The sequence below is a fragment of the Bufo bufo genome, chromosome 3, assembly GCF_905171765.1.
Source record: "Bufo bufo chromosome 3, aBufBuf1.1, whole genome shotgun sequence".
Taxonomy (NCBI): Eukaryota; Metazoa; Chordata; class Amphibia; order Anura; family Bufonidae; genus Bufo; species Bufo bufo.
Window position 1 is genome coordinate 280,685,680 of NC_053391.1, and position 13,084 is coordinate 280,698,763.

General features: G+C 42.0%; 1 protein-coding gene across 1 annotated transcript in view; it reads left to right on the forward strand.

The window, feature by feature from the left end:
• LOC120995146 (probable E3 ubiquitin-protein ligase makorin-2) overlaps positions 1 to 13,084 on the forward strand; it is a 191,781-nt gene that overhangs the window by 128,522 nt on the left and 50,175 nt on the right. The window contains exon 7 of the mRNA XM_040424157.1: positions 4,835 to 4,973. Coding sequence (XP_040280091.1) covers positions 4,835 to 4,973 — 139 coding nt within the window. The remainder of the gene's footprint in view (positions 1 to 4,834; positions 4,974 to 13,084) is intronic.

Genomic DNA, 13,084 nt, shown 5'->3' on the forward strand with positions numbered 1-13,084 from the left:
TTTTTTCAATGAACTCGCCATGCCCCTCATTGAATACCTTGGGGTGTCTTTCTTTCCAAAATGGGGTCACATGTGGGGTATTTATACTGCCCTGGCATTTTAGGGGCCCCAAAGCGTGAGAAGAAGTCTGGTATCCAAATGTCTAAAAATGCCCTCCTAAAAGGAATTTGGGCACCTTTGCCCACCTAGGCTGCAAAAAAGTGTCACATGTGGTATCTCCGTATTCAGCAGAAGTTGGGGAATATGTTTTGGGGTGTCATTTTACATATACCCATGCTGGGTGAGATAAATATCTTGGTCAAATGCCAACTTTGTATAAAAAAAATGGGAAAAGTTGTCTTTTGCCAAGATATTTCTCTCACCCAGCATGGGTATATGTAAAATGACACCCCAAAACACATTCCCCACCTTCTCCTGAGTACGGAGATACCAGATGTGTGACACTTTTTTGCAGCCTAGGTGGGCAAAGGGGCCCACATTCCAAAGAGCACCTTTCGGATTTCACAGGTCATTTACCTACTTACCACACATTAGGGCCCCTGGAAAATGCCAGGGCAGTATAACTACCCCACAAGTGACCCCATTTTGGAAAGAAGACACCCCAAGGTATTCCGTGAGGGGCATGGCAAGTTCCTAGAATTTTTTATTTTTTGTCACAAGTTAGTGGAAAATGATTTTTTTTTTTTTTTTTTTTTCATACAAAGTCTCATATTCCACAAACTTGTGACAAAAAATAAAAACTTCCATGAACTCACTATGCCCATCAGCGAATACCTTGGGGTCTCTTCTTTCCAAAATGGGGTCACTTGTGGGGTAGTTATACTGCCCTGGCATTCTAGGGGCCCAAATGTGTGGTAAGGAGTTTGAAATCAAATTCTGTAAAAAATGACCTGTGAAATCCGAAAGGTGCTCTTTGGAATATGGGCCCCTTTGCCCACCTAGGCTGCAAAAAAGTGTCACACATCTGGTATCCCCGTACTCAGGAGAAGTTGAGGAATGTGTTTTGGGGTGTCATTTTACATATACCCATGCTGGGTGAGATAAATATATTGGTCAAATGACAACTTTGTATAAAAAAATGGGAAAAGTTGTCTTTTGCCAAGATATTTCTCTCACCCAGCATGGGTATATATAAAATGACACCCCAAAACACATTCCCCACCTTCTCCTGAGTACGGAGATACCAGATGTGTGACACTTTTTTGCAGCCTAGGTGGGCAAAGGGGCCCATATTCCAAAGAGCACCTTTCGGATTTCACAGGTTATTTTTTACAGAATTTGATTTCAAACTCCTTACCACACATTTGGGCCCCTAGAATGCCAGGGCAGTATAACTACCCCACAAGTGACCCCATTTTGGAAAGAAGAGACCCCAAGGTATTCGCTGATGGGCATAGTGAGTTCATAGAACTTTTTATTTTTTGTCACTAGTTAGTGGAATATGAGACTTTGTAAGAAAAAAAAAAAATCATCATTTTCCGCTAACTTGTGACAAAAAATAAAAAGTTCTATGAACTCACTATGCCCATCAGTGAATACCTTAGGGTGTCTACTTTCAGAAATGGGGTCATTTGTGGGGTGTTTGTACTGTCTGGGCATTGTAGAACATGACAGGTGCTCAGAAAGTCAGAGCTGCTTCAAAAAGCGGAAATTCACATTTTTGTACCATAGTTTGTAAACGCTATAACTTTTACCCAAACCATTTTTTTTTTACCCAAACATTTTTTTTTTATCAAAGACATGTAGAACTATAAATTTAGAGCAAAATTTCTATATGGATCTCGTTTTTTTTTGCAAAATTTTACAACTGAAAGTGAAAAATGTCATTTTGCAAAAAAATCGTTAAATTTCGATTAATAACAAAAAAAAGTAAAAATGTCAGCAGCAATGAAATACCACCAAATGAAAGCTCTATTAGTGAGAAGAAAAGGAGGTAAAATTCATTTGGGTGGTAAGTTGCATGACCGAGCAATAAACGGTGAAAGTAGTGTAGGTCAGAAGTGTAAAAAGTGGCCTGGTCTTTCAGGGTGTTTAAGCACTGGGGGCTGAGGTGGTTAATGGTGAAAAACCCAGAAGCGCAACCGGCTTCCCTGTGCAGCTTTCGATCTAATGCACTGAGTCTGTGAAGAGACCCAGCATATAAGATTTGCAATTCCTATGGAGTCCTGCAGGAGGCAGGCCTCCTCCAGAGGATAACTGCTAATAGTGCTTAGACTGTAGTTCTATGGAACTACAGTCTAAACAAAAATAGAGTACTACATATTGTAGCCTCTTAGATGGGCTAAAGTACGTTTTTCCCTACAATAAAAAAATAAATACATAAAAAATATATAAACCTCATGGGCATCATTGCATCCGAAAATGGCTATGCTATTAAAATATAAATTATACCATAAGGTGAATGACGTAACGGAAAGAAAAGAAAATATTGGCTCCACCAATATGGTATCAACAAAAAATGAGCCCCCACACAGCTAAAGCTAGTTTCCCACTAGCGGCAGGGGAGTGCGTCAGGCTGTTCCGGCGGGTGAAGAGCCTGTTGGATCCGTCCTGCCGCTAGTTCACGTGTGCCCGGACTGCCACTCTGTCCCCATTGACTATAATGTGGGTGGGGGAGGAGTTCCGGCGGCAGCACAGCATCACACGGTGAGAGGCAGCTGGACTAAAAGTATGACATGCAGTAACAAAGTTATGGGGTCAGAATATGGCAATGAAAAAAACTTTCAAAGTTTGTATTTTATTTTTTCCAGTATTGTGGTATCTTTGTAATCGTACTGACCCATAGAATGAAGGGCACAGGTCAGTATTACCACATAGGGAACACCGTAGGGACAAAACCCGTAACACTGTGGCAGAATTTAGTTTTTTCAATTACACCCCATTTGGAATTTATTTCTGCTTCCCACCACATTGTACGCCATATTAAATTGTGGCATTAGAAAGTACAACTTCTTTCGCAAAAAAACACGCCCTCAACTATGTGAATGGGAAAAATAAAGATATCGAATAAAACTGAAAACTAAATAAACTCTGGTATTCAAGAGGTTAAAGCTCCTGTGTCCCATTCATTTGAATGGGGCCGTGTGTAACTTAAATTGCTCTGTACCGTTCAAGTGAATAAAATGAAGGAGTTGTAATTGCACCTGCTTGCCGCTGCAATGTCGATGGTGAGCAGGTAAGTGATGAAGACAATGCCGCGCTGCTTTTTTTTTTTTTCCCATACGGCTGATCAGTGGTGGTTGGAACCCTACTAGTCTAAAATTCATGACCTATCCTGAGGATAAGGGTCCATTCACACATCAGTGTGTGTTTTGCGGATCCGCAAAACACTGACATCGGCGATGTGCGATCCGCATTTTATGGACCGCACATCGCCGGCACTTAATAGTTTTTTCGGGAACGGAATTGCGGACCCAGAAGTGCGGATCTGCAATTCCAGATGTGCTGCCCCATAGAAATGAATGGGTCCGCAATTCCGTTCAGCAAAATGCGAAACGACATTGCGAACGTGTGAATGGACCCTAAGACCAAAATATGGGGAAAGCAAAAAACCCTAAATCTATGGCAGTCAATTTTGTCAAGTTGTGTAAAGGGGTTTTTCATAAAAAATAAATCTTAAAAATGTATAAGCAGCTTAGAAGGATCAATCTGTAGCCTTCGCCGAAATTCTGACCGCTTATAAACACTCATAACTCATGGAAATGATCAAACTGATAGGAAGTGGCCTACAGGAAGCGTTTGAGAGCAGCTAAGACCTTTTGCACATGGTGCCACAAACCACTGATATGTAAAATATGGATATCCTTCAGTGTGCACTTTGCATTTTTCTCACTGAGATCACTAGAAAAGACTGTTCTCATCTGTAATATGGACAAGAATTGGACATGAGCTATAATTTCTGGATGTGGACCCATAGGGATGAGTATATACATGTTCAATCGTCAAACAATGCATATGGCATATGAATGAAAAATACTGTCCTGTGCATGAAGTCTAAGGGTGCCTGCACACTGTGCGGCTTGTGTGTCTTTACTGCGTGGATTTTGTGCAAATTTGATAAATCTTATGTACACTTGGCTTCTTTTCTTAGGTGTGGAAATTGAAGTCTATGGGAAATCCACTTTACAAGTCAATGAGGTTGTTTACATAGAAAATCAGAGAACAGAAAATCTGCACGAAAATCCGCAGATGCGGATTTATGTGCATGTTTTGGTGTAGCTTTCATGCAGAATTTCTGCACACAAATCTGCAACATGTGCAAGCACCCTAAGGCCACCTGCACACGCAGCATATTTTAGTACCAGCAAAGTGTATTACACAAATCTCATGTACACTTTGAAGATTTTTTTTTTCTGTGCGGGAATTGACCTGCCGAGCAGATCAAAATAAATAGCATTTTAATAAGGTTTTCAGTTTTAGCTTCAATGAAAAAGTGAGATCTGCTGCAAAACCACATCAAATCCACACCAAACTAGACATTGCGTATTTTGGTCCGGATATGCTGCAGAAATGCACATGGATATTTGTGTGTTCACCTGCACTTGTGTGCAGGTGGCCCAAGGGCTAAACATAAAGTCATAACATCTGACCTGTCTGATTCATTTAGAAGAGGGAAGCAAAGCAATAGTCTGCAGATGCACTGAAAATGAAAGCTGTAGAGAAAAATCTGTTTAATATGTATTGGGGTAAGATTTTGTAGGCAATAAAGGATTTATGGATTATGTTGGGTGAGTGGTATACACAGAAAAGATTATTGGATGGCTACTTTTAAAGTTCTACTAATTAAGAAAAATGCATGAAATACTTTAAGTATTAAATTCACTTTTCTCTGCAGTAAGATCCGTTGCCGGTTCTTCCTTAGAAGTAATGGGTACTGCCCTTTTAAGTCTGACTGTATCTATCTACATGATTTACCACATGGTCACCAAAGGCACAGGAAGAAAGATCAAAGAAGGGCTAGTGCCTCTGCCCTGGTAAGAATGAACTTTGTCTTTATAATTTTATCAAGGTTGTTAGATGTACAATGCCAACAAATTCCTTTTGAATATAGAATTATCACTAGGACACTATCTGAATGGGTCACTTGACGCAGATTTTGTCACTCATTACTAGAGATGAGCAAATCAAAGTTGACAAAGTGGAATTCAATCAGAATTTCAGGAAAAATTTGATTTGCTCAGAATTTCTTCATGCTTCGTGGTAACGAATCGCTTTTTTTTCCTAAAATGGCTGCTGCACGTGTGAAGACATGGAGCAAGGTACTCTGGGAACGCAGGATCACCCATAATGCCGTACATGCAGCCAATCAGCAGCCAGCCCTATGATGTCACAGCCCTATAAATAGCCTCAGCCATCTTGGATTCTGCCATTTTCCAGTGTACTTAGTGCATGGAGAGATGTCAGCAGGTGCTAGGGACGGTGATAGGAAAGACTTAATTGTGCTAAAAAAATGATTTGTACATTCAGGGAAAGATTATTCAAGGTGTATGGAAAGGATAAGGAGGAATCATTCCACAGCATTTATGTAGAACAGGGTTCAGTAGGGGAGGTTACAGCCTGGGTAATAGGAACTATTACACCTTGCTGCACTGACTGGAGATTCAAATTGCCATTATACAGCTCTGTAATTCCAGCAAACCGTTCTTGTTATTGGGGTGCAAGTGCTGTTTGATACAGCCATTAACAGGGTTTATTACAAGGAAATATTTGCCCTTGTGCGGTGCAGTATGTTCTAAAACATTTTTTTTTGCTTGTATTGGTGGGGAAAAAAGAGCTCATTAGCCGTTGTGTGGTGAAGTGTGAAAATTGCAGCCCTTTTTGTCTTGTATTAGTGGCGAAAGAAAAATATATTTGCTGTACAGCTATATGTTAAGCCCTTTTTGTTGTGTATTAGTGAAAAAAATATATATATATATTTGCCGTTCAGTGGTGCAGTTATATGTTCTAAAGCCCTTTTCTGCGTGTATTAGTGGCACAAAAAAAGTATTTGCCGTTGTGTGGTGAAGCAGAGGCCTAAATGTTTCTGGCGCAGGCAGAGGTCACAGCAGAGTAAGGGGCCGTGGCAGCAGGGGTCACTTCGAGAGGCCTGAGCTCCCAGTGTCGGCTAGCGGTCTTGTCTTGACTAGCAACCCCGCGGTTCTTGAATGGTTGACTTGATCTTCGCAAGTGACATCAGACAACCCCAGCCAAGATGACTCTTGGTCACAACCCTTAGTTGGCATGGCCCGGGAGCAGGCCCTGTGCCCTCACCTGTCCTCAACCTGCCTCTGTCCTTTAATGTTCCCTTTGCAAGAAAAGTATTATATGCTGTGTGCTTGGACTATACAGCGAGGACAAGCTACTAAAGGACAGTCAGCAGCTATTGGCCAGCCAAGATGTGGAGGAGACATCCCACGCCACTCTGCTCATCACTACTTGCCCGCCTAGTGGAGGAAGCGGCAGATATGTTGCGAGTGGTGAGGCTCCTGACCCAGAGACCGTTGAGGAGGTGACGCTCAGACAGTACTTGATGTAAATGGACAAATGAGAACACGCGTTTTTCCTCCTCCTAAAATCTAGGTGTATTTCCTCTCACCACGCCAAGTGAAAACCAGGGTCCACAGACTTCCTTTCTTTTTAAAACATCCTGTGGAACATCAAAGTGCGCTGATAGTGAAATACCGCTTATTCTGATCTTAATCAGTGCTCTATTATACTCGCAAGCAGGTTTAGGGCACTTTAAAGTGAATGGCCCCTGATGAAGCTAGTGTTGCGAAACCCGGGTATTATATGCATGTTTTAAAAAGACTCTTGTGAGTATATTAACCTCCTCAGGACTGCCGTACGCAGGATTGCGTCTTTGCGGCGGCCCTGCTCTTCTGGGTGGACGCGCCGGTGCGTCCTCTCGCGAGATGCAAGATTTTCTGTGAACACTCGCACACAGGCGCGCGCGTTCACAGGATCGGAAGGTAAGCGAGTGGATCTCCAGCCTGCCAGCAGCGATCGTTCGCTGGCAGGCTGGAGATGTGATTTTTTTTTTAACCCCTAACAGGTATATTAGACGCTGTTTTGATAACAGCGTCTAATATACCTGCTACCTGGTTCTCTGGTGGTCCCTTTTGTTTGGATCGACCACCAGAGGACACAGATAGCTCAGCAATATGTAGCACCACACTACACTACACCCCCCCCCTGTCACTTATTAACCCCTTATTAGCCCCTGATCACCCCATATAGACTCCCTGATTACCCCCCTGTCATTGATCACCCCCCTGTAAAGCTCCATTCAGACATCCGCATGATTTTTACGGATCCACTGATAGATGGATCGGATCAGTAAAACGCATACGGACGTCTGAATGGAGCTTTACAGGGGCGTGATCAATGACTGTGGTGATCACCCCATATAGACTCCCTGATCACCCCCCCTGTCATTGATCCCCCCCCCCCCCTGTCATTGATCACCCCCCCCTGTCAGGCTGCATTCAGATGTCCGTATGATTTTTACGGATCCACGGATACATGGATCGGATCCGCAAAACACATACTGACATCTGAATGGAGCCTTATAGGGGGGTGATCACCCCATATAGACTCCCCGATCACCCCCCTGTCATTGATCACCCCCCTGTCATTGATCACCCCCCTGTAAGGCTCCATTCAGACATTTTTTTGGCCCAAGTTAGCGGAAATTATTTTTTTTTTTCTTACAAAGTCTCATATTCCACTAACTTGTGTCAAAAAATAAAATCTCACATGAACTCACCATACCCCTCACGGAATCCAAATGCGTAAAAATTTTTAGACATTTATATTCCAGACTTCTTCTCACGCTTTAGGGCCCCTAGAATGCCAGGGCAGTATAAATACCCCACATGTGACCCCATTTCGGAAAGAAGACACCCCCAGGTATTCCGTGAGGGGCATATTGAGTCCATGAAAGATTGAAATTTTTGTCCCAAGTTAGCGGAAAGGGAGACTTTGTGAGAAAAAAATAAATAAAATCAATTTCCGCTAACTTGTGCCAAAAAAAAAATTCTATGAACTCGCCATGCCCCTCATTGAATACCTTGGGGTGTCTTCTTTCCAAAATGGGGTCACATGTGGGGTATTTATACTGCCCTGGCATTTTAGGGGCCCTAAAGCGTGAGAAGAAGTCTGGGATCCAAATGTCTAAAAATGCCCTCATAAAAGGAATGTGGGCCCCTTTGCGCATCTAGGCTGCAAAAAAGTGTCACACATCTGGTATCGCCGAACTCAGGAGAAGTTGGGCAATGTGTTTTGGGGTGTCATTTTACATATACCCATGCTGGGTGAGATAAATATCTTGGTCAAATGCCAACTTTGTATAAAAAAATAGGAAAAGTTGTCTTTTGCCAAGATATTTCTCTCACCCAGCATGAGTATATGTAAAAAGACACCCCAAAACACATTGCTCAACTTCTCCTGAATACGGCGATACCACATGTTTGACACTTTTTTGCAGCCTAGGTGGGCAAAGGGGCCCACATTCCAAAGAGCACCTTTAGGATTTCACAGGTCATTTACCTACTTACCACACATTAGGGCCCCTGGAAAATGCCAGGGCAGTATAACTACCCCACAAGTGACCCCATTTTGGAAAGAAGACACCCCAAGGTATTCCGTGAGGGGCATGGCGAGTTCCTAGAATTTTATATTTTTTGTCACAAGTTAGCGGAAAATGATTTATTATTTATTTTTATTTTTTTTCATTACAAAGTCTCATATTCCACTAACTTGTGACAAAAAATAAAAACTTCCATGAACTCACTATGCCCATCACGAAATACCTTGGGGTGTCTTCTTTCCAAAATGGGGTCACTTGTGGGGTAGTTATACTGCCCTGGCATTTTAGGGGCCGAATGCGTGAGAAGTGGTTTGTAATCAAAATCTGTAAAAAATGGCCGGTGAAATCCGAAAGGTACTCTTTGGAATATGGGCCCCTTTGCCCACCTAGGCTGCAAAAAAGTGTCGCACATGTGGTATCTCCGTACTCAGGAGAAGTTGGGGAATGTCTTTTGGGGTGTCATTTTACATATACCCATGCTGGGTGAGAGAAATATCTTGGCAAAAGACAACTTTTCCCTTTTTTTTTTATACAAAGTTGGCATTTGACCAAGATATTTATCTCACCCAGCATGGGTATATGTAAAATGACACCCCAAAACACATTCCCCAACTTCTCCTGAGTACGGCGATACCACATGTGTGGCCCTTTTTTGCAGCCTAGGTGGGCAAAGGGGCCCACATTCCAAAGAGCACCTTTCGGATTTCACCGGTCATTTTTTACACATTTTGATTTCAAACTACTAAACCACACATTTGGGCCCCTAGAATGCCAGGGCAGTATAACTACCCCACAAGTGACAGTGACCGCATTTTGGAAAGAAGACACCCCAAGGTATTCGCTGATGGGCATAGTGAGTTCATAGAAGTTTTAATTTTTTGTCACAAGTTAGTGGAATATGAGACTTTGTAAGAAAAAAAAATCAAAAAAAAAAAAATCATCATTTTCCACTAACTTGTCACAAAAAATAAAAAGTTCTATGAACTCACTATGCCCATCAGCGAATACCTTAGGGTGTCTACTTTCCGAAATGGGGTAATTTGTGGGGTGTTTGTACTGTCTGGGCATTGTAGGACCTCAGGAAACATGACAGGTGCTCAAAGTCAGAGCTGCTTCAAAAAGCGGAAATTCACATATTTGTACCATAGAAACATAGAATGTGTCGGCAGATGAGAACCATTTGGCCCATCTAGTCTGCCCAATATATCTGAATCCTATGAATAGTCCCTGGCCCTATCTTATATGAAGGATAGCCTTATGCCTATCCCATGCATGCTTAAACTCCTTCACTGTATTTGCAGCTACCACTTCTGCAGGAAGGCTATTCCATGCATCCACTACTCTCTCTCAGTAAACTAATACTTCCTTATATTACTTTTAAACCTTTGCCCCTCTAATTTAAAACTGTGTCCTCTTGTGGTAGTTTTTCTTCTTTTAAATATGCTCTCCTCCTTTACCGAGTTGATTCCCTTTATGTATTTAAAAGTTTCTATCATATCCCCTCTGTCTCTTCTTTCTTCCAAGCTATACATGTTAAGGTCCTTTAACCTTTCCTGGTAAGTTTTATCCTGCAATCCATGTACTAGTTTAGTAGCTCTTCTCTGAACTCTCTCTAGAGTATCTATATCCTTCTGGAGATATGGCCTCCAGTACTGCGCACAATACTCCAAGTGAGGTCTCACCAGTGTTCTGTACAGCGGCATAAGCACTTCACTCTTTCTACTGCTTATACCTCTCCCTATACATCCAAGCATTCTGCTGGCATTTCGTGCTGCTCTATTACATTGTCTTCCCACCTTTTAAGTCTTCTGAAATAATTACTCCTAAATCCCTTTCCTCAGATACTGAGGTCAGGACTGTGTCAAATATTCTATATTCTGCCCTTGGGTTTTTACGCCCCAGGTGCATTATCTTGCACTTATCCACATTAAATTTCAGTTGCCAGAGTTCTGACCATTCTTCTAGTTTTCCTAAATCCTTTTCCATTTGGCGTTTCCCTCCAGGAACATCAACCCTGTTACATATCTTTGTGTCATCAGCAAAAAGACAAACCTTACCATCGAGGCCTTTTGCAATATCACTTATGAAGATATTAAACAAAATTGGTCCCAGTACAGATCCCTGTGGAACCCCACTGGTAACATGACCTTGTTTTGAATGTTCTCCATTGACTACAACCCTCTGTTGTCTGTCACTCAGCCACTGCCTAATCCACTCAACAATATGGGAGTCCATGCTCAATGACTGCAGTTTATTGATAAGTCTTCTATGTGGGACAGTGTCAAAAGCCTTACTAAATTCTAGATATGCGATGTCTACTGCACCTCCACCGTCTTATTTTAGTCACCCAGTCAAAAAAATCTATAAGATTTGTTTGACATGATCTCCCTGAAGTAAACCCATGTTGTTTTTCATCTTGCAATCCATGGGATTTTAGATGTTCCACAATCCTATCCTTTAATAGGGTTTCCATTAATTTGCCTACTATTGATGTCAGACTCACTGGTCTATAGTTGCTCGATTCCTCCCTACTACCTTTCTTGTGAATGGGCACGACATTTGCCAATTTCCAATCTTCCGGGACAACTCCTGTTACTAATGATTGGTTAAATAAATCTGTTAACGGTTTTGCCAGCTCACCACTAAGCTCTTTTAATAATTTTGGGTGTATCTCATCAGGCCCCTGTGACTTATTTGTCTTCACTTTAGATAGCAAACTTAGAACATCTTCCTCTGTAAAGACACATGCATCAAATGATTTATTAGTCATCCTTTCTAGTGGAGTTCCTTCTCCTTTTTCTTTTGTAAAAACTGAACAGAAGTATTCATTAAGGCAGTTGGCTAGCCCTTTACTCTCTTCTACATACCTTCCGTCTTTTGTTTTTAATTTAGTTATTCCTTGTTTTAATTTCCTTTTTTTCATTTACAGTGGGGGAAATAATTATTTGACCCCTCACTGATTTTGTAAGTTTGTCCAATGACAAAGAAATGAAAAGTCTCAGAACAGTATCATTTCAATGGTAGGTTTATTGTAACAGTGGCAGATAGCACATCAAAAGGAAAATCGAAAAAATAACTTTAAATAAAAGATAGCAACTGATTTGCATTTCATTGAGTGAAATAAGTATTTGAACCCCTACCAACCATTAAGAGTTCTGGCTCCCACAGAGTGGTTAGACACTTCTACTCAATTAGTCACCCTCATTAAGGACACCTGTCTTAACTAGTCACCTGTATAAAAGACACCTGTCCACAGAATCAATCAATCAAGCAGACTCCAAACTCTCCAACATGGGAAAGACCAAAGAGCTGTCCAAGGATGTCAGAGACAAAATTGTAGACCTGCACAAGGCTGGAATGGGCTACAAAACCATTAGCAAGAAGCTGGGAGAGAAGGTGTCAACTGTTGGTGCGATTGTTCGAAAATGGAAGGAGCACAAAATGACCATCAATCGACCTCGCTCTGGGGCTCCACGCAAGATCTCACCTCGTGGGGTGTCAATGGTTCTGAGAAAGGTGAAAAAGCATCCTAGAACTACACGGGAGGAGTTAGTTAATGACCTCAAATTAGCAGGGACCACAGTCACCAAGAAAACCATTGGAAACACATTACACCGCAATGGATTAAAATCCTGCAGGGCTCGCAAGGTCCCCCTGCTCAGGAAGGCACATGTGCAGGCCCGTCTGAAGTTTGCCAATGAACACCTGAATGATTCAGAGAGTGACTGGGAGAAGGTGCTGTGGTCTGATGAGACCAAAATAGAGCTCTTTGGCATTAACTCAACTCGCTGTGTTTGGAGGAAGAAAAATGCTGCCTATGACCCCCAAAACACCGTCCCCACCGTCAAGCATGGGGGTGGAAACATTTTGCTTTGGGGGTGTTTTTCTGCTAAGGGCACAGGACAACTTATTCGCATAAACGGGAAAATGGACGGAGCCATGTATCGTGAAATCCTGAGCGACAACCTCCTTCCCTCTGCCAGGAAACTGAAAATGGGTCGTGGATGGGTGTTCCAGCACGACAATGACCCAAAACATACAGCAAAGGCAACAAAGGAGTGGCTCAAGAAGAAGCACATTAAGGTCATGGAGTGGCCTAGTCAGTCTCCGGACCTTAATCCAATCGAAAACCTATGGAGGGAGCTCAAGCTCAGAGTTGCACAGAGACAGCCTCGAAACCTTAGGGATTTAGAGATGATCTGCAAAGAGGAGTGGACCAACATTCCTCCTAAAATGTGCGCAAACTTGGTCATCAATTACAAGAAACGTTTGACCTCTGTGCTTGCAAACAAGGGTTTTTCCACCAAGTATTAAGTCTTTTTTTGTTAGAGGGTTCAAATACTTATTTCACTCAATGAAATGCAAATCAGTTGCTATCTTTTATTTAAAGTTATTTTTTCGATTTTCCTTTTGATGTGCTATCTGCCACTGTTACAATAAACCTACCATTGAAATGATACTGTTCTGAGACTTTTCATTTCTTTGTCATTGGACAAACTTACAAAATCAGTGAGGGGT